The 22,427-nt window shown below is 35.2% G+C and overlaps 1 protein-coding gene across 1 annotated transcript in view; it reads left to right on the forward strand.

The window, feature by feature from the left end:
* The window catches only part of RNF19A (ring finger protein 19A, RBR E3 ubiquitin protein ligase), a 45,678-nt gene that overhangs the window by 7,745 nt on the left and 15,506 nt on the right, over positions 1-22,427 (forward strand). The window contains 4 exon segments of the mRNA XM_037503225.2: positions 6,212-6,324; positions 6,326-6,377; positions 6,380-6,974; positions 20,458-20,666. Of these exon segments, the coding sequence (XP_037359122.1) occupies positions 6,304-6,324; positions 6,326-6,377; positions 6,380-6,974; positions 20,458-20,666 (877 nt within the window). The 5' untranslated portion in view covers positions 6,212-6,303.

Genomic DNA, 22,427 nt, shown 5'->3' on the forward strand with positions numbered 1-22,427 from the left:
TGCCTTAGAAACCTTTAACACAAGAGGAAAAGCAAAGCTCAAAAAAGTGTCGTTTTAGGCATTTTCTCCAGCTCTTATTTACTAGTATTGGTTCTGAAGTTATACACAGTGAGCAAATGAATGTTCTCTACATTAGAGAACTAATTAGATAACTAGTGATTCCTTTTTGTACTACTTACATTGCCTGCTCTTTATGGTGTTGGAAAACCATTGTCACTATGAAAAGTAGTGTTATCAAAGTATATATAGCCTGTTAGAAAGCTTTAATATGGATTTTGATAAATATTTGTATAGATTATGGGATTATATATGCCTGAATATAAAATCAAGGTATTTTTCCTTTTAAATTTTGCAATGGAAAGAGGGAGTGACTTTATTATAATCTAGATCCTAGCAAAGTCACTCATAGTATTGTTTGGGGACATTGTCTGAAATGACTTGATTGTTCAGTGTTTGGTTTTGATCCACTGGAATGGAAGTTCGACAGGACAGAGACCTTGTCTCTCTTGTTCACTATTGTCTACCACGTAGAAGAGTATCTAGTTATATGATAGGCACTGATCATATTTGAGGAAAGAATAAATGAATTAATTTTTATGCATGTTACTTGTCATGAAAAGGCAAGGAACTTAACAAATTTAGCTATTCCTAGTTGTTACAGGTGCAGTATTAGATAACTCAAGAATATCTTTTAATGATTTTTTTTTAATACAGTACAGTAATTGGTTATATTTTAGAGATAGAAATGCATACTTAAACTTAGGCTAAAATTTCCTGTGACAGCATCATATACAAATTCCAGAATATATATGGTATCTCAGAGCCTACATGAAGACAGCCTTTGGAAAATTGCCAAATGTTTTCCCCCAAATTTTCCTCCTGAGGAAAAATCCATGCATCACAGGGAAGCCGGAAATCAAACTGGAAGCCAGAATCTTACTGGTTCAGGGAGTGAGGGCATGGAGTTTGGGACTGCCAGAGTTGGAGGAAATTGAGTAGATAAATCCCAGAAAGGAGGGAGTTATGGTAGCATTACCCTAAAGTTTATGAATAAACTACCCTCAGATACCTAGATGACCCCTGAGCTGTACATGGGAAATCCCCAGAAGCTCAATGGAAAAAAACAGCAGTTAAAAGCTGAAAATACTGGCTAGAAATTTCAGCTACAAAGTACAGAATTGTGTTTGATTTTCACCAAATTGTACTTTCTATAACCTCCTCCTGAAAATGAATAAATAAATAAATAATGCTAAACCTGTACAAGTGGAACTTTATTAGCCAGTGGTTTAACAGCCAGAGTTTTATTTCTCTTAAAAACTCTACAATATAACATCCATAATGTCCAATTTATAATAAACAATTTGTAGGCATGTGAAAAATCAGGAAAATGTAACTGAATGTCAAGACCCATCTCCCCCATGTTAGCAGACCTCCTCCCCTCAAATGAACAGACTTTTAAAGCAACTATAATATTTTCAAGGACTGAAAGGGAGAAGCATGGTCATAACTGAACAAATGGGTAATCTCAGAGAAGAAATAGAAACTGAGAAATAATTATGAGTTCTAGAAATGGAAAGTACAGTATCTGAAAAGTTCACTAAATGCATTTAACAGATTAGAGATGACAGAGGAAAAAAGTTGGTGAACTTGTAGATCAAATTGCCTATGTAAAAAATGAGGAAAATGATTATAAGAATGAACCGGGCCTCAATGGCTAAGGGGACAGTATTAAACTGTCTAACACAGATGACAGAAAGAGAGATCAGATACAGTATGGTAAAAAAAGAAAAAAAAAAATAAGGAAGTACAGTCATGTGTTGCTGAATGATGGGAACAAATTCTGAGAAGTGTCTCATTAGTGGCCAAAATTAGTGCTCTATAGAAACTGCTGGGAATTCTATGAATTCATTCCTTCCTCACTCAAAAAAAAAAACTTCCAACAGTGATGGTAAATATTGTCATATACTTCTATCACATGGCATGCTTTGGAGGTGCCATACATCTAGATGTCATAGATCAGGTAAATAAATTAAAATTAGAATATAGATACTCTGTGCTCTTATATTTAATATAAAGCACAAAATTATTGGATTTTCTCCTTAGCTTTTTTGAGAAGTAACAGAAGCAACCTAGTTTTATCTGAACAGAGGCAAAAAAACATTCAAGTGTAGTGGAATTTTCTCTTGGAAAGTAATTTATTTATTGTTTGCTACCTTTTTTGCCTGCTTTCTACATTTTCAGTATACCCTGTTATGAGTCTTAAATCATTTAGGCAGGTGGATGTCTGTTAGATGCTACTAAAATTTTTTTGGGTAGGAGAGGTTTATTGGTGGGATATTTTAAATCTTCAGTTCTTGAAGTTGTATAGTGTCAAGATATTTAAGATGTTTTATTTATCAATTAGCTCTGTGGGATAAAGGGTTTTTTTTTTCCCCACAGTTTAAAAAACTAGATATAACAACATTGTATCATTTAATAAGGATCACACAGCAATAGCATATACCAAAAGTAAGATATAAACAGAATCCTCAGTTCCTCACTTCCACTTACATGTTTTTGGTATCAAAATTTATTTAACCAGTGTTTATTAGGCACCTGCTATAAGTTATTTATTGTGTGAGGTAATAGGATGCAAAATTTGACATACATTTCATTTCAGTTAACACTATATGCCAGGTTTTATTAGGTACTTTTAGCACATGTCAATATCATTTTATTTTCATGACATCTGTTTGACATGAATAGTATCATCCATATTTTGTAGTGGAGATAACAGACTCAAATGTATCTTAGCTAGTATTTTATAGCTAAAATTAGTTCAACCAGCTCTTGGCTCCCAAATTCTCTTTGTATACAGCCAGTGTTGGATATTTTTTATTTGTCACTTTTCTGCCTTTCTGTACCCCCAGATGGTTGACCTTTAAGGGCTCCCTTGTTAGCTTCTCATTGGGTTTAGCCAGTGTGAGACAATGGAAAGCCAAAGGACAGAGAAGATATTTATTCCTCAGGCTGCTATTGGGCAACTCCTTCTAGTAATTGCTCCCTATCTACTCCCTCAGTCCAAACGGTGGCAATGGCTCCTGAGTACTTTGCCACTTTTGTTGGTTCTTTGACCTTGCCCTTCATTTCCTCTTTGAGAACACTTTGGTTTTTTGTAGTACACTGACAAAGCTTTTCTTAAAACATGCTAATATTTACATGAATTTGAGCTTTCTGACTGTCCTTATCTAACCTATGTATATGAGTATTTAAAATTTATAACACATTTTCATTTAAAGCAGTATTGCAAATACAAGGTTATATGTTTCAACTGGAATGCTCAACCACTGTGATTTTTACAAAGTTTTAAAAATAGCATCAATGCAAAGTTACCTGCACTTTTACTAAATATTGGTCCACAAAGCTTTGTGACATTGTGGAAATACCTTTGTTTTTCGCTATCCCTATTTCTTAATTCCTAACACATTCCTCAAGAGGTAGAAAGGAAAAAAGACTTTTGAGCAATATAAGCACTAAGGAAGTTAGGTAAGTAGGTTAAGGTCATTGTCCTTCTCAGTACCAACTTTAAGTGCTGTTTTTCAATAGAATTACCTAAAAAGGTCATGAATGGGGCTTCTGTGCCAGCAATAAAACCAATTATCCAACCATTTCCTTCAGGAGGATAAAAGTGTCTAGCAGTAGTTGGCAGCATGTCTTAGCTACTTGTTGGAGTTGTACTAGACTGGGAAAAAAGGAAAGAGAAACAGTTCTCGTGATGTCATTAGCTGATGAGTGGAATTCTTGTGACGTGGGTGTTAGAGAAAGTGTCTTCTTTATGATTTATGGATACTCAGTTGGAAGTATACAGTTAGGGGTCTACTTGTATTTTACTATTCTGTTTCCGTAACTAAATTCTTTTAGCATCTTTTTTTGGGGGGGTGGAGTATATTCCCAATAAGCCAATAACTATAACATCATGGAGGCCAACCTAACTTATCTTTTTCTCTTCATGGTATCAATGTATTATATAGCTTCATATAGAGAAATACTAAATTTTTAGAATTCAAATTTGTTTATCTTTCTTTGAGGTATGTTTTAGAAGTTTCTAAGTATAATGACCATATGTTATAGTTTTGCCCCTTTATCCTAGTTTAAAATGTTAATAGCACTGCCTTTTACTCTTACAAAGTACTCATTTGGATAATAAATTATATGGTTATCAAATTTCTTATACATGCATATTTTGAAAAATACTCTGGGTGATACCAGATAAGCACATTGACTTAACATTTTTAAGTGATAAATTCTTAGGACAAGCTCCTTAAGATTGCAGTTCTGTTCTATGATATGAGTATTTGAATGCCACATACAGAAAGCATTTTTAAATGGAGAAAATAAAACATAAGGAAAATAAAATACATAGGATTTTAACAAAACCTACCATTACACTATATATAGTTCTCTCAAAATTAAGGGTAAATAATGGGAAAATATAAACTGATGGATATGAATAAAGTCTGCCTGAATGAAAGGTTTTTCTAAATTTAGTGTTGGAAAATCAGTATGACTTTCTGAAATATATGTCTGGATATGAACTCAAAAAGCAGTTTTCTTCTCTGTCCTTTAATTGTGGTATAACTATCATGAGAGTGTGGGCTAATGATTTACCACAGAATGAAAATGCATTTGTAACCAGTACACATGGCAGGGTTCCCTTTGTGCCTCCCCACAAAAGGCAGCTACATTTCTGACTTGTATTATCATAGATTAATTTTACCTATTTTTGAAGTTTATTTAAATGAAAGTACATAGTATGTATTCCTTTGTGTGCGATTTATTCTTGTTTTGTGTGTTCATTTTCACTGCTTTCTAGTTCACTAGCATGTGACTAGACTGCCATTTATCCATTCTATTAATGAAGATGTGGAATGTTTCCAATATTTTCGCTTATTATAGCAAATGCTATGTATATTGTTATACATCTGTTTTGATGGATGTGTGCACTCATTTCTCTTGTGCACTAATTTCTAGGAATATAAGGAGATAATAGAATACCTGTATATTCAACTTTGGTAGATAATATTAAACAGTTTTCCAAAGTAGTTGTGTTATTTTACACTCTTAACCTAGCATGCCAAATTTTTGCTGACACTTAGAAGCATAGTCTGAATTTTAACCATCTTGCTGGGTGGGTAGTAACATCTCAGTGTGATTTTATTGTGTATATTCCCTGATGACAGATGTTGTTGAGCACTTTTCATTTCCTTTTGTGAAGTGCCTATTAAATCCCTTACCCCTTTTCCTGTTGCTTGTCTATTTTGTCTTACTGATTTTTAAGTGTTCTTTCATATTCTGGGTACTGGTCCTTTATTAGTTTATGTGGCAAATGTCTTCTCCCACTTGTTTAACACTGTCTCTTGATTTTACTGTGGTCCAGTTTATCAGTCTTTTATGGTTAGTGTTTTTGAATGTTGTGTTGAAGAAATCTTTTTATTGAAATATTCTCTTGTGCTGACTCCTGGAAACTATGGTTTTACTTTCCACATTTAGCTCTATTAGCCATCTGGAATTGATTTTTATGTATGGGGCAAACTATAGATCAAGTTTGTTTTCTCGGATGGTAACCAGTAAACATGTACCATGTTGTTTTTTGAATTTTCTTTGAAGGCTATTCTTAGTGCTCAGCAATGTTACCTGTGAAATAAATCAAGTATTCACATATAGTTTGGGACTGTTTTACTGGACTCTTCTGTTGCAGTGGTCTTTGTATCTGTCCTTGTGATATGGCACACTGTCTTCTTAATTATCATAACTTTAATAATCAGCCATTATATCTGCCAGTATAAGAATACCTACACTTTTACTCACTTTGTTCTTCTTCAAGATTGTGTAAGCTAAACTTAACTCTTTGTGTTTGCATGTAATTTTATTGTCAGAAACACTAAAGTCAGTGGGGAACCATTGAGGTCTGAGTGATAATCATCAAAAGTTTTGTGCAAGATTTTAATAAAAATCAGCTCAGATTCAGAGTCTTAAGATTCAAGAATATCCTATTTTTATCTTAGCATTAGTTTTATTTTCTCTGATAAACTACTCAATAAGTTTTCCTTAAACATAAAAACACCTTATGGTTAAAGAACATACTGTTTGAAATTTCTTAGTGAAAATGTAAGTTTATTTTTAATAAATGAAAACAGAAAATGCAATTATCTTGTTTTTTTTTATTCTTCAGAATATCTATGACAACTGATTCCTGCAAGTTGAACTATTTCAAGAATTTCTGAGGAACCAAGTTAAGATTTTCTTACATCATGACCCACTTGAATGCAAGAACAAGAAATAGGTGTTAATTTCTAAATATAATGAAGGACTGTGTATAAACACAGACCCTGACTCAATTCTACGAACATTTTAGACATGAGTTTACATCGGCAAATGGGTTCAGATCGAGATCTTCAGTCTTCTGCTTCATCTGTGAGCTTGCCATCAGTAAAAAAGGCACCCAAAAAGAGAAGAATTTCAATAGGCTCTCTGTTTCGGAGGAAAAAGGATAACAAACGTAAATCAAGGGAACTAAATGGCGGGGTGGATGGAATTGCAAGCATTGAAAGTATACATTCTGAAATGTGTACTGATAAGAACTCCATTTTCTCTACAAATACCTCTGATAATGGATTAACTTCCATCAGCAAACAAATTGGAGACTTTATAGAGTGCCCTTTGTGCCTTTTGCGGCATTCTAAAGACAGATTTCCTGAGATAATGACTTGTCATCATAGATCTTGTGTGGATTGCTTGCGACAATATCTAAGGATAGAAATCTCTGAAAGCAGAGTTAATATCAGTTGCCCAGAATGTACTGAACGGTTTAATCCCCATGACATTCGCTTAATATTAAGTGATAATGTCTTGATGGAAAAATATGAAGAATTTATGCTTAGACGGTGGCTTGTTGCAGATCCTGATTGTAGGTGGTGTCCAGCTCCAGACTGTGGGTAAGAAGATTTTGATTCTTCTTAACTTTCTTTGCCTGAAGATAAAATAAGAATTTACTGATTATTACTCAAAAGAAAAAATGCTAACATGCCTGGTTATTCTTTCAGTAGACAAACCTGTTAAGTGTATACCATGTGTCAGGCACAATGTTAGATGTTAAAGGTTAGGAATTTTATTCATTTTTTTTTTTTTTAAGATTTATTTATTTATACATGCACTGGGTACAGTCAGAAGCGTGGGAGGGTGAGAGAATTCATTGTCTCTGCATCACATACTTACGAGCATTTTCAGAAGAAAAGAATAAGATTGTAGCACATCGGTTTTAGTTGTGGGCAAAATTGATTTTCCCCATCAATTTGGAGAATTTTTTATTTTGGTAGAACAGGAAATGTTCAGAGGTTTTGTTTATCTGTTTTTATGGGGGAGTGTATATCATCATAAACTTAACTGACCCCTTGGAAAGGCACCTTAATGTTTACCATAGTGTGATGTGTTCATGTTGTTACATAAGTATTTGCTAGTCTCAAGATAAAGAGATTTCATAATACTTCATTGCCTCAAGTTTTTAAGTTATAAATACTTTTTCCCGACATTTAAAATAATTTTGCTTCTATGCTTGATTACTATGTGAATAGAAGCCCCTGTTTATAGTGCATTTACTATGTACAGTTATCAGACTTAGGAAGAAACAGTTATATGCTCTTCAAGAGTAATAAAATCCATAACCAATGGATATAATTTAACATACCGATAGTAAACCAGAAATTATATATAATTAAGAGTTTGGGAAAACCCAGAACTTCTGAGATTACATGGGTATAATCACAGAGATGAGACTGGAAAGTGAGTTTATCAAATGACAGTGTCATGACTGATAGTCTGAAGCAAATCCATTATTAAAAACTTGTTAAGTAGCAAATTTTCACATTGCTCTAGCCTTTTTGCCATAATTTTAAATGAGAAATAAAATGTTTCCAGCCTGTGCAAGCCAGTTTTCCCAGGTATCATTGGTGTATAACTGTCCACCAGAGATGTAAACCATTAAAAATATTACCTAATTGTATAACAGTTTATGAATTCATTAGTTGTGTGAAAGAGTCAGAGATACTGTTTAGTATAAAATTGAGTTATGTTCTCCTGTATTGTGGAGAACTTGTACTATAACATAAGTAACAAAACTATATGTTAAATATACTATATAAACTGGGCCAAGGTTGACTGTACTTCATGTTTATGGCAAAAGCAAACTCTGGGAATCATGAGGTGCTAAATTCTCCAGAAAAAGATGGGAAGAAAATAGGAATAATGAACAATACCTTTAAATAACTTGAGCAGGAGACATTATCCTCTCTGGAGGACAACTTAGAAATGATTGTTATCTCTCTTGATTCCATGGACACATGAGATGTATTTTCAACTGGTGCAAGTATATACATTCATTAGACTAGATTTCAAGTTGGATAGCAAATTTTAAGTTAACAAAAAGCCTTCTGAAAGTCGCAGTAGCAGACACTCCTGTAGTGAGAGTTCAAATAACGAGTAACATGCCTATATATATTGTGTTTTATCTAGAATGTGCTCTATTTTTCATGAAACCAGGGTGAAAGATTCCACTAAAAGTTTAATAGCTTTAAGAGGGGGAAAAATTATAAATGTTGGAACAAAGGCAAAAGAGACTAAAGCACCAGAACTTGTTTCTAGGAGAAGCGAAAACAATACTTTCTGATCTCTAAATATATTTTTTTGTGGGTTAATTGGTCATGTCATCATAATGATAATATCAACACTATTCTAATAGAGCCTAATAGAACACAATAGATAGAACTGACACAGATTCTAGTTTTGTCTAAGAACTTGATCACTTGATTCCCCTTACTGATAATGTTGTTGATTCATGTGATAATTACAAGGCTATTAGTTTATTATTCTTTATAAATAATTTTGTATGTATACCATTTCTCAGTAAGATTTTAAAATTTTTCATAAGCTCATACTTTGGGATATTTTTGCACATTTTGGTTTCATTAATATTTCATTGTTAAAAAGTAAAAGTACTTAGTATTCTAAATATTTTGGAGAGGATAACTTAAATGTTAGCTCAAGTTTAAGTTATAAAATAGCAGAGATAACTACTTTAATAGATTCTTTTATGAAAACAGCCACTCAGTTGTTTCATATGTTTAACAAAAAATTGCCCTTCATTATTTGGCTATAAACTGATTTGGGGGACAGCTCTCTTTGTCTGCCTGTGACTACGCAGGTATTTTTTTTTTTTTTTTTTTTTTAAATAATAAATTTTATTGTTATATTCCCCATACAATTGCAGCCCCCCCATTCTGACCCCAATCCCTTCCCTCCCGCCCCCGCCCCCCTAAAAGTGTCTCTGGTTCATAGTTTTTTGTTGATTTTGATTTTCACTTTCTTATAGTTATTCATTTTTCTGGTCCCTTATTTAAGTTTTCTAGATTCCTGCTATGAGTGAGACCATCCGGTATTTTTCTTTTTCTTTCTGGCTTATTTCGCTGAGCATGATCCCTTCCAGCGCCATCCATGTTGCTGCAAATTGCATGTGTTTATCTTTTTTGAATGCTGAGTAATATTCCATGGTATATATGTACCACATCTTCTTGATCCAGTCATCTATTTTTGGGCATTTGGGCTGTTTCCAAAGCTTAGCTATTGTAAACAGTGCTGCTATAAACATAGGGGTGCAGGTGTTCTTTGGAATTGATGTTTCTGTGTCCTTTGGGTAAATACCTAGGAGTGGAATTGCTGGATCATATGGAAGCTCTATGTTTAGTAGGTCCAGAAATCTCCACACAGCTTTCCACAGTGGTTGGACCAGTTTGCACTCCCACCAACAGTGCAGAAGAGTTCCTTTTTCTCCACACCCTCGCCAACATTTGTTGTTGCTAGTTTTTTTAATATGTGCCATTCTCACTGGTGTAAGATGGTATCTCATGGTAGTTTTGATTTGCATTTCCCTACGCAGGTATTTCTTTTCACAAACCTTTTCCCTTTGCGAAACAGCAGAGGCAGCTCTGCCCACCTGTGACTATGCATATGCCTCTTTTCTTTCTCCTTTTCCAAATGAACCTGTCCTTTTAAAATGTTTTTACAATAATTTTGATTTGGGTGGTTATCATTATTTTTACTCACAAAGGACAAAGAAAACATAGCACAAAGATTATTGCTTTTATTTATGTATTTTCATTTATATTTGATTTATGTTGGCTGTAGCTTAAACATTTTATATACTTGATATTATAGGTTCTATGGTTATATTATGTAGAAAATGTCATCTACTAATGTAAAATTTATGCATTGAAAATATAGAATACTACATAAACCCTCATTAAAGTTACAGTTTTCTTAAAGAAAGCATGTACAGGCGTGATTTTGAATTTTATCCTATCATATTGTGATGAGAATTGAGTTTTTTTTTTAACTAATTTGTTTATATTTGACATCATTGTTCATTTTTGTAGAATGTGTGCTTTCTCCTCTCAGGTGTAGTCCTGATAAAATTCCCACCGCCAATTCACCCTGCACCATCACCATAGTCCCTTGTGCTCTTCTCTCCCCTGTTTTGTTCCCTCTCCCTCCCTCTCTGATGCAGAATGTCTCTGATTTACAGTTGCCTGTTAATTTTCGTTTTTATTTATTTATTTTTCCTGATCCCTTATTTGGTTCCCCTATATTCCTCTTATAAGTGAAACCATCCAATATTTTTCTTTTTCCTTCTGGCTTATCTCACTGAGCATAATCCTTTCCAGCTGCATCCATGTTTCCGTGAACGGCATCAGTTTGTCTTTTTTGATTGCTGACTAGTATTCTGTTGTGTATATATACCACATGTTCTTGATCCAGTCATCTATTTTTGGGCATTTGGGTTGTTTCCCTATCTTGCTTGTTGTAAATAATGCTGCAGTAAACATAGGGGTGCAGGTATCCTTTTGAATTAATGTTTTTGTGTCCTTTGAGTAGATTCCTAGTAGTGGAATTGCTGGGTTATATGGTAGCTCCATTTTTAGTAGTTTGAGGAACCTCCACACAGCTTTCCTTTGTGGTTGGACCAGTTTGCACTCCCACCAACAGTGTAGGAGAGCTCCTTTTTCTCCACATCCTCATCAACATTTGTTGTTGCTTTTTTTTTTTTTTTTTAATATGTGCCATTCTCACTGGTGTAAGGTGGTATCTCATTATGGTTTTGATTTGCATTTTCCTGACTGTAAATGATGTTAAACGTTTTTCATATACCTGTTCGCCATTTGCATTTCTTCTTTGGAGAAGTGTCTTTTTTAGCTCTTCTGCCCATTTTTTGACTGGATTGTTTACTTTGTTTTTATTGAGTCGTGAGCTTTTAGTAGATCTTTTTGATGAGTCCTTTAGGATTGACATAAATCTTTAATGAATACTGACATAATTCCTAGCACATAATAAGCTTGTCATAGCTCTTATTTAGCTGTCATAATCATCATTCTGAAGTTATCTTCTTTTTTGTAATCTAGCAGACATTTAAACATTTCATGCACCTATGTGCCAGATTCTGGAGATTTAATAATGAACAAAATATGTAAGTCCCTTCCCTCATGAAACTTACTAAAATAGACCCACAGAGAGACATTTCTTATTTAAACTCCATTTTTAATTAAATCTTGCATGAGGAATACTGATAAATACCTGACTTTTAGACAGGTACTTACAGAAATGCTTAGCTAATAATACTAGGACCATAGGCATATTTACAGTATTTTACCCCTTTCGTTGTACACATACTTGAAAGGCTTTTTTTTTTTTTTTCCGAAATCTATGTATGAAATTATAAATTTTACCTTTGCATTTTCTTTAAGGTTATTTATGCATACAAGAGCTGGGGTACAGGCCAGAGGTGCGGAGGATGAGAGGATTCACCAGAGACAGAGTGGGGAACAGAACAAACAGACTGACTGAAATACACTGCTGAGGGGAGCAGCGGGTGAGCAGGAGAGGTCTCCTGTGCCATGTGGGTAGCTCCCCGGCAGGCCAGGGATCGAACTCGTGCTGCAGAGGCTGTGGTTAGCTTCACAGTGCTGTGCTGAACCCCTTGTGCCACCAGGGAGGCCCTACCTTTGCATTTTGATATTTATTAATATGATCATTTTCTGTTTCAGATAATAAGTTTTTATGTAAAATATGTAATTTAACACTCTTTAAGAAATATTGCCCTTACCTCAAAGTAGAAATGAAAACCTTATGTGGCTTCTGTGTGAGCTCCCAAGATTTCTGACCTAACACCCTGTCTTCTCTTCAAAGGGCCATGGCAGATTAAGCTAGCTAAAGGATAGTATTTCTAAAAATCCCTCTTGAGAAGGGACCTAGTCAGGGAAGAGTTAGCTAGACAGCTTCTAGAATATGCCAGTCTCCACAGGTTTAGGGAGAAATCTGGCCATATCTGGGGAGAAGAATTGGAATGAGGAATTTAAAGGCCTCTAAATAATAGCTTATTCTAATAAAAATTTTTTATTTTTCAATGGGGTCATAGACCAACCTCTGTCCACCAAGGCTCTTTCATTGGCCTCCTAGCTGAGAGAGGCCATTGTTTTCCCTTGTGCCTCCATCCTGCGCCTATTCTAGAGCTGGAGAGGCCAGGCCTCCTGCATGCTCTGGCTACTCTGCTCCCATGCTCACTGTATTTTTCTTATTCTGGTGGATCCTCCCTCCCCTACTTAAAATTTCTCCGTGCCCCTTTTGAGCTACACAAATTAGTATTATTTTAATTTTAAATTTGGCCATAGACTCAGGGACTAAAGAATATGTATTTTTCACTGTTCTGGGCAATATTCATATGACTCTCATTCCCGTACTACAAAGAAAGGTTTTACTCATATCTTGACCATCTTTTAACAGTCTGGAAATGATTTTGTAGGCTGACTTTTAGAAGTTTTATATAACCAATCCAAATTTTTTCTCCTCCAGAGAAAATAAGTACTTGTGACTTAGAAAATTAGCAGATTTTATGTGTAGGGAACTTTATTGAGTAAACTGTTTCAAGAAAGTTGTAATAATATAGCTAGTGTTAAATTGTATGTATTTGAATATATTGTGTTGTCGGAAAAGTCATGTATTTTTCAGGCAAAAGTGCATCATGACTTTACTGACAACCCAATACTTGCATTCTTAGAATAAAAGCATTCTTAAGAATTAATAGCTTGGGGCACCGGAGGAGGGTCTCACATGGCGTGCAGACCTCTCCTGCCGCCTGCTGCTCCCCTCAGCAGTGTACTTCAGTCCTTCTGCCTGCTCTGCTCCCTGCTCTGGCTCTGGTGAATTCTCTCACCCTCCTGTGCTTCTGACTGTACCCAGTGCTTGTATAAATAATAAATAAATAAATCTTAAAAAAAAAAAATAGCTTGAGTTGAGAGTTCAGTTTGTTCTTTTTTAATAGTCTTTTTTTTTTTTTTTTTAAAGATTTATTTATTTATTTATTTATACAAGCACTGGGTACAGTCAGAAGCATGGGAGGGTAAGAGAATTCACCAGAGCCAGAACAGGGAACAGAACAGGCAGACTGATGAAATACACTGCTGAGGGGAGCAGCGGGTGGCAGGAGAGGTCTGCGTGCCATGTGGGACCCTCGCCGGTGGCGGGGGATTGAACCGGTGCTGCAGAGGCTGCGGGCAGCTTCACAGCCCAGCGCTCAACCGCTGCGCCACCAGGGGAGGCCCTTCAATATATTCTTCTTAACCATGAAGTTAATCTAGGTGTATTTTAACAACAGGGAATTCAAAATTTCTACCGCTGCACCAAACTTAGTTCATTGATAATAGGATTTTTGACAGAATTCATTTTAGGGCATCAATAAGAATAACATTCTCCCCATTACACTTTCTTTCAGAACCAAGTTACTATATAAGACATGTCAGCTTTCTCATACTAATTGACTAAAGAATGTGGATATGCAGTTAGATATGCAGTCAGAATGACTTGCTAACACTCCACCGCACCAACAACGTAGACTTCTCCAAATAGTCTGCCCATTTCACTACACCTGTAGGCCTCCCCTGCAGTGTTGTGAAAGCAGCACAGAATGCATCCTCTGTCGGAAAGCAGATTATGAAAGAGGGAACTAGGATATTAGTCTCACTTTGTCTACACCTCTTCCAAAATGTATTAAGTAAGTCATTCCTTTTCTACTGGAATAGGAATACTAATTACTTGCAAATCGAAATATGCCCCTATTGATTTTAATATAAAATTTGACACTTCCCTTTAACTGGGTCAAATAATTCAGGTATTTCTGATTATATATATGTGTGTATATATATATTTTGTCCTTTAAAGATTATGCTAAAACTTTGTGTTTCTGACAAAAAGCTATCTTGGATCCTTGGATAACCTTTTTTTTTTTTAATTTTTAGCAATTATCAATTAAAAATTCATTTTTAATTAAAAATATATTGGGACTGTCACATCTTCCTTAGGACCACATTTATTTCCTAATTTTCTTTTAGTTTGAGCAGTCCTAGTAACTGTGAAATCATAATCTCATCATGTAAGATTGCGTTTCATACTAGCTGTAGTTTTTTCTTACTGGTGTCTCCATAAAGAATTTACCTTAGCTCGTATCACTGTACCCTAAATGTTATCAGTAGTATAATTTGTGAAGCCCTAGTGCTGTGAAACTCTCCCATGAAATAAATATGGTCAAATAAATTTGGGAAATAGTGGATACTATATATTGAACAATGGTATGTTAAAAATTCTTTTATCAAATCCTGTAGTAAAGAACAGTCAAACAAACAAAAAAGCACATGTATTTTGCTTACCATTTCCCTAACTTTGCCATCGAGCATGTTCTTAATGTAGATCACCTGTTGGCAAGCCAGTGAACAGAAAATATTTCTGGAAATATTTCAGCTCCTTCTTATCTTCCCCAGTTTCTTCTTATCCTTCTACTTCTGCATTTAAATTAAGCATTTCAAGTAGTTGAAAACCTTTAGCAAAAGAGTAGAGATAGAAGACCAGTTAAATAATTGATCAAAAAAGCAGAAGGAGGGGGCCACCCTGGTGGTGCATGAGGTTAAGCACTGCACTATATGAAGCAATCCACAGCAATCTGCAGCACGAGTTCGATTCCCGGCCGGCCAGGGAGCAACCCACATGGCGCAGCAGACCTCTCCTGTCTCACCTGCTGCTCTCATCTGCCTGTTCTGTTCCCCACTCGGTCTCTGGTGAATTCTCTTACCACCCGCATCTCTGGCCTATACCCCAGCTCTTGTATGCATAAATAAATAAATCTTAAAAAAAAAAAAAAAAAGGAAGGAACTATTGATGTCTTCTAAACCAAGACTTAGGTACTGTATAAACCAGAGAAGTTTAGGTAGTTAACCAGTATTATTCAGTTATCTCTGTGACCTTCTCAGCCTTTTCCTCTCTCAAGTAAAACATGATGCACCAGAACAGAGAAACTCCTGAAATTTTTCTTTAAAGCATTTTTTTTTTATTTTTTTAGTTTTACCACTTGCTCCTACTATAATTTGAGTTCCCTTTTCCAGTGGAAACTAAATTTGGTTCCCATATAATGAAAATAATTTTTAAGAGACCTACCCTAACATTATGTTTCAAAATATATGAATGCTAGGTACATTTAATTCCTTGTACCCAACAGTTATTAGGATTGAGTGTTTATAAACATGAAACATTTGTATAATTCTCAATAATTTTTGGCATTAAAATACTTGACAAACTTCTTTCACTTTTACAGCCATCAGAATATGTACTCGGGACCTCCCTGGTGGCCTAGGGGTTAATAATTATTGTCTCAGCGCTGTCACTACTATGGCCTGAGTTCAGTTCCCATCCAGGTTGTTAACACACATATGGTGCAGCAGACTTTTCCTGTCTCGCCTGCTTGCTCCCGTAGCGGTGTATTTCGGTAAACCTGCCTGTTCTTCACTGGTGGATCCTCTCAATCCCCACACCTCTGGCCTACACCCCAATTTTTCTATGAAAAAAAAAGTTTAAAAAATTTTCTAATAAAAAACAAAATACGTACTCATGAAAATATTTAGTACTATTTAAGATAATCCTATTTTTCTTTGGAATTTACACAGATTGACTGGAAATTGAATGTTTAGTTTTGGGGCGGAACATCCTAGCTTTTCCATTAAAAAGAACATACTTTTTAGAAAATACTTTTTAGAGGTAGCATAAAAACAAGCTTGATATACTTTATCTCTGAGTACATACCATAAATTAATTCTTTTTCCCTTTCTCCCTCTTCCATACCCTCTCCCCCCACACATATTCTTATTTAAATATCACAGTTCTCTTTATTATATCCTATTTTTTGAGATGCATCAAAACCTACATTTGGGCCTCCCTGGTGGTGCAGTGGGTTGAGCACAGTGCTGTGAAGTGTCCGCAGCCTCTGCAGCGTGGGTTTAATTCCCGGCTGGCCAAGGAGATACCCACATGGTGCAGCAGAGCTCTCCTGTCTGTTCTGTTCCCTACTCTGTCTCTGGTGAATCCTCTCACCCTCCCGCGCCTCTGGCCTGTACCCCAGCTCCTGTATAAATAAAATCCTAAAAAACAAAACAAAACAAAAACTCTACATTTATACCAAATGCCTAGTGGCTAGATGTTAAATTAATATTCTTCCAAGACTAAAGTTAGATACCACCAATCATGATGTGATGAACTTCTGGAATATAAGAATAAATGTAACATTTTATTAAAAACCAAAAATTTAAATTCAGAAGTCAGATAGTAAATGTTCGATATCCTAATGCAGGTAGGATAATTACACTGTCAGCTGTTAGTTTGCTCCTGATAATAGTAGTGTGTAGTTTAAAAAATCAGAATAGATACTACTATAGATACTACTATCCATAAGCTGTCATTTTTAACAAGTTTAAGTCTCTAGACTTTAAGGAATTTTAATATTAAAATAGTTTTTGAAGCGATTTTGAAGTTTAATTATTGAGGAAAAAATGTTTTGGATTCTGATTTCTTGCCATACCCCTTCACAGTTTTATGACTGTTGTGCCAGATTTTGGAATTTCTTTTTGCATGAAATTTTGAAAGGCAAAGTTGGCATTTTGCTTTTAATTCTTTTTGTCAAGATATAAAAATTCATTGATAAGAGTTTTTTCCTGACAGAGTCCTAGCCTGATCATTAAGAATTAAATCAGTTCTTAAAGCTTTTGTTTAGTGATAAACCATTATATTGAATAACCTTCTATAAAGATTAGAATTATGACACAACTTAATTTTTATTAACCTATTTCATATAATTAAAGAAAATACTTGCTAAAAAAATTTCTTAATTTATCTAGTTAAAAGCATTTTGAACATTCATATTAATTATATATCTGTTTAGCTGTTTAAATATTTGAAAGCTCTTAAGTTTGTGTCTAAATTTGACTTTCACAATCATCACTATTATGGCATTTTATTAAACACAATGTACACTTACACATCAGTTGCCCAGTAAAATTTCAGCATGTAAAGCTATAGTTCTGTTATGCTCAGAATGCCTACCAATGTTTATTTTTAAATGAATATTCAGCTATTAATATCACTATCAATGACATATGATTGTAACTTCCCTGATCACATGGTTATTAATCAAGCACAAGTGCAGAGATATTAGTAGTAATTGAAGCATTATCTTTTTTGTCCTAATTGTCAAAGCCAAAGCTAAACTGATTTTGGTTGAATGTTGAGGATAAACCAAAACCCAGTGACTCCCTATTTTATGTATGAGAAAATTTATTTGTAGGGAAATTACATGACTTACATAAAACTATATAGGTAATAAGTAGTGAAAGTGAAATTTGACCCTGGTAGCCTATAAAAAGAAAAACAGTATGTTTCTATTGTTGCCTGCACACATACAGATTTCCCACTTCTGCCCCTGTTCTTTCTCTATTCCTTTTAAGAAAAGGTGGGATAGGGCCTCCCCTGGTGGCGCAGGCGGTTGAGTGCCGCACAGTGAAGCTGTCCACAGCCTCTGCAGCGCAGGTTTGATCCCAGCTGGTGAGGGTCCCACACAACGCTGCACACCTCTCCTGTCACATCCGCTGCTCCCCTCAGCAGTGTATTTGGTCAGTTTGCCTGTTCTGTTCCCCGCTTTGTCTCTGGTGAATCTTCTCACCATCCTGTGATTCTGGCCTGCACCCCAGTTCTTGTATAAATAAATAAATAAATCTTTAAAAAAAAAAAAAAAAAAAAGGTGAGAGAGATTTAGAAGAGAGTGCCTTTTCCTTTTCACTAAAATTAGTATTTTCCCTAATTACTGCATTAGGTTATAACAGTAGAAAATAGAGTACCTTGGAGATTTTTTCTTTTTATTGACTGCAGGAAATGTTAAAGCTCAGATAAATGAAACTTCGCCACATTATCCCATGTTGATTTAAACTGCCTTTATTTAATTCAGTCATATTTGACATAATAGACATGGTAATTGGAGAGTTAGTCTTTCAGAAATGAAAGGGAATTTAAGATGTAGAGTTTAAAGAGTAAGATACTGAGGGAGCAAGCAATGAGGCCAAAAATTGAACTTCTTTACTCTTAAAACTTTGCATAATTTATATATTTCTGGAAGCCCAGTTTTAGTTATTTAAATTGTATTGCCAGGAATGAGGAATCCTGAAAACTCCCCTGAATGTCCAAGCCAAAGGAAATGTTTGATATTTACAAAAGCCTCATATACATAGATAAGTTTGTTTCATTTCAAAGAGAATAAGAAACCCATAGCATTTTTTTAATAGCAAGTTTTATTGAAATAGCTGTCGAGTAATTCAGAGCAATCTTGTGAATCCTTTACATGGTTTGCCCCAGTGGCATCACTTCACAAAGCTGTGAAACAATATAACAACCAGTATATTGGCATTGATAACAATATACCAATATTATTCAGATTCCCCCAGGTTTTTTTTTTTTAGATTTCATTTATTATTTATGCATGTAAGAAACGGGGTATAGGCCAGATGTGCGGGAGGGTGAGAGGATTCACCAGAGACAGAGTGGGGAGCAGAACAGGCAGACTGAAATACTCTGCTGAGGGGAGCAGCAGGCAAGACAGGAGAGGTCTGCCCCTCCATGTGGGTTGCTTCCTGGCCGGCCAGGAATCGAACCGGCACTGAGGAGGATGCGGACAGCTTCACAGCGCTGTGCAGCGCTGTGCTCAACCACCTGTGCCACCGGGGAGGCCCAGATTCCCCCAGTTTTACTGGTATTAATTTGTGTATGTTTATTTAGTTATATACCATCATATCATCTGTAGGTTTGTCTATCATCATGTTCATGGCACCAAACAGTTGCATCACAGCACACGTCCCTCATGTTGCTCTTTTTTAAATACACCCCCCTATCTCTTACCCTCTCCTTTCCCCCATCCCTTCTTCATCCTTAACACCTGGCAACCACAAATTTGTTTTCCATTTCTAAAATTTTGTCATTTTAAGAGTGTTACATAAATGAAATTATACTGTTGTAGCTTTTTAAGGTGGACTTTTTTCACTCAACATAATCCCCCAGATTTCATCCAAGTTGTCAGATATATCAATGGTTATTCCTTTTTGTTGTTGAGTGGTATTCCTTGGTATGGATGCACCATAGTTTAACCACTCATATGTTGAAGAAGGACATCTGAACTATTTCCAGGTTTTGGCTGTTACAAATGTAGATGCAGTAAACATTTAAGGTTTTTGTGTGAACATTTTTTTTCCCCAGGGGATAAATGCCAAGAGCACCCAGAATTTATTTTTTAAGAAAAATTTTGAAGACCAAAATTATTAACTCAGAATAGATATTGAGGCTAGCTGTGAAATCTTCTGTTTTCAGCCTTTCCTCTGAAGCCAAAAAAAAAGAAACCAGACTTCCTGACTGAGAAATTCATGTTTGTGTACTTTTTGGTAGGAGTTTGCCACCAAAGACAATTTACTATGCACTGTAAAAACAAAAATACAAGAACTTATGTATAAATAAGAAATAAATAAAAAGAGATAATTGCAAAATTTATTAATGGGCACAATGTGCTATTAACTGACAGATGCAGCTGATCCATAGTCTTCATATTTTTAGGTAGGTTTGTCTTTCTGATTGCAACAATGATAAGTCATTTTGAAAACCTAAAATGCATAATTTTTTGAAGAATAGGTTACAAGCCTAATAACAAGAAATGTGTATCGTTAAGATTTTTGGTGTATTTCCTTCTATATGCATACAATACTAATTTAATAAAATTGTTATTAGGCTATATGTATAGTTTAGTATCCTAATTAAATTTTAAAATTTCTTAACATTTATATATCCTTATTTGTGAACCTTTGTTTTTTCTCCTTATTTTTATATTGATGAAATAGTGTTAGGGTTTTTGATTGTCAATGCATACATATAAAAATTTCTCAGGAGTAGTACTTTATTTGGAAAATTTTAAAATTTAATATTGCTTGTTTAATGGACATTTTAAATTGTTTTTCTTGTTTTCTCAAGATATGCTGTGATAGCATTTGGATGTGCTAGCTGTCCAAAATTAACTTGTGGACGAGAAGGCTGCGGAACAGAATTTTGCTACCACTGTAAACAGATTTGGCACCCCAACCAGACCTGTGATGCTGCTCGGCAAGAAAGAGCCCAGAGTTTACGTCTGAGAACTATACGTTCTTCGTCTATTAGTTATAGTCAAGAGTCTGGAGCAGCAGGTATTTATATCTGACATTTTCTAGTAAAATATTTGATACACACAGCATTATTTTAATTTAACAAATATGCAATATTCAGTTGATTTTATCCTCTGTACTTTCTTTAATTTTCAGAAGTATTTTATGTTAGCATTTCTGTCCCAAAAGCACTCATTCTTTCCTATGGAGAAAAACAGTATTGAGATTGAAAAAATTTTATTGTCAAAGAACAAAAAGGGAAGTATCATGGTGATTAATACAACTTGTGACCAAACATGGTCCAGAAAGTTTTTTACAAAGGCTTTAATGCAAAGCCTACCAATATCTTTAATAAATGACTAATTTTTAATATATCATTTTGAGATTATGTATAATTCTGTAAATATCACAGAATTGCAGATTTAAAATGGTACTTATTCTTGAAATACTCTCCATGTACATGTATTATGAGATAAGTTTTTATTTAAGATTTCTCACCAATTCCGGAGTCAAGGATTCAAAATCGTACATTAGCTGGGAGGACACTAAGAACTTTGAAGTATTTTTTTTTTTAAAGATTTATTTATGCATACAAGAACTGGGGTGTAGACAAGAGGTGCGAGGGGTGAGAAGATTCATCAGAGAGAGTGAGGAGCAGAACAGCCAGATCTACTTAAATACACTGTTGAGGGGAGCAGCGAGTGTGGCAGGAGAGGTCTGCTACACCATGTGGGTTGCTCCCTGGTCAGCCGGGGATTGAACTTGTGCTGCGGTGGCTGGAGATAGCTTGACAGCACTGTCTTTAACCTCTGTGCCCCCAGGGAGGCCCCTGAAGTATTTTGATTAGGAATTTAAAATTTTCCTGGGGATTGGTACATAAACAGAGTATGCATCTCAAAAATTTTAAGAATAAGCAAATTTCTGAACCTCCTCCCATTCTTTGAATAAAAATTCAATAAAGGGGCCTCCCCAGTGGCGCAGTGGGTTGAGTGCAGCACTGTGAAGCTCTCCGCAGCCTCTGCAGCTCTGGTTCCATTCCCGGTCGGCCAGGGAGATTCCCACATGGAGTGGCAGACCTCTCCTGCTTCACCAGCTGCTCCCCTCAGCAGTGTATTTCATCAGTCTGCCTGTTCTGCTCCCTGCTCTGTCTCTGGTGAATCCTCTCACCCTCCTGTGCCTGTAGCCTGTACCCCAGTTCTTGTATAAAAATAAATCTTAAAAAAAAAATTCAATAAATATTTCACATGCATAGAATTTTCATTGTATATCACACTTTAGTCGTTTTAAGGAAAATACTTTCTCACTGATTATGAAAGGGAAAAACTTGGAAAAATAAAAACTTATTAAGAAAGTAATTTATTTTCTTATAAGCACTGACTGTATTGAGATAGTCATATATTTTATGCTACCAGAAAAAGCTCTTATTCGACTTTTAAAGTTGAATTTAAAACTAGACATTTATAATTAAATACACCTTAAATTCAGCATTAAATATTTTACATATACATGGATTTTGAAGTTTGTGTTTCTATTTACTGAAGATTTGGGGTGAAACTCAGTGGTATTGATAATTTGCAGGTGTGGGTCCAGAAACAAACCAGAAAAGACCTGAATATTCCCTAATTCCCTGAGGAGTGAGCTATAGCCATTGAGTAGTCCACTTGGAAATGATACTCCTCTAAGTGGAGATATAGTTATTGGTTGCAGAATAGAAATACAGTGTCTGTAGTGGACTTTGGAATCAGACTGTCTGGATTCAAATCCAAATTCCTTCACTTAATCTCATGTAGCCCTGTTCAAGTT

The sequence above is a fragment of the Talpa occidentalis genome, unplaced genomic scaffold (genome assembly GCF_014898055.3).
Source record: "Talpa occidentalis isolate TD23 unplaced genomic scaffold, MPIMG_talOcc4v2.1, whole genome shotgun sequence".
NCBI lineage: Eukaryota > Metazoa > Chordata > Mammalia > Eulipotyphla > Talpidae > Talpa > Talpa occidentalis.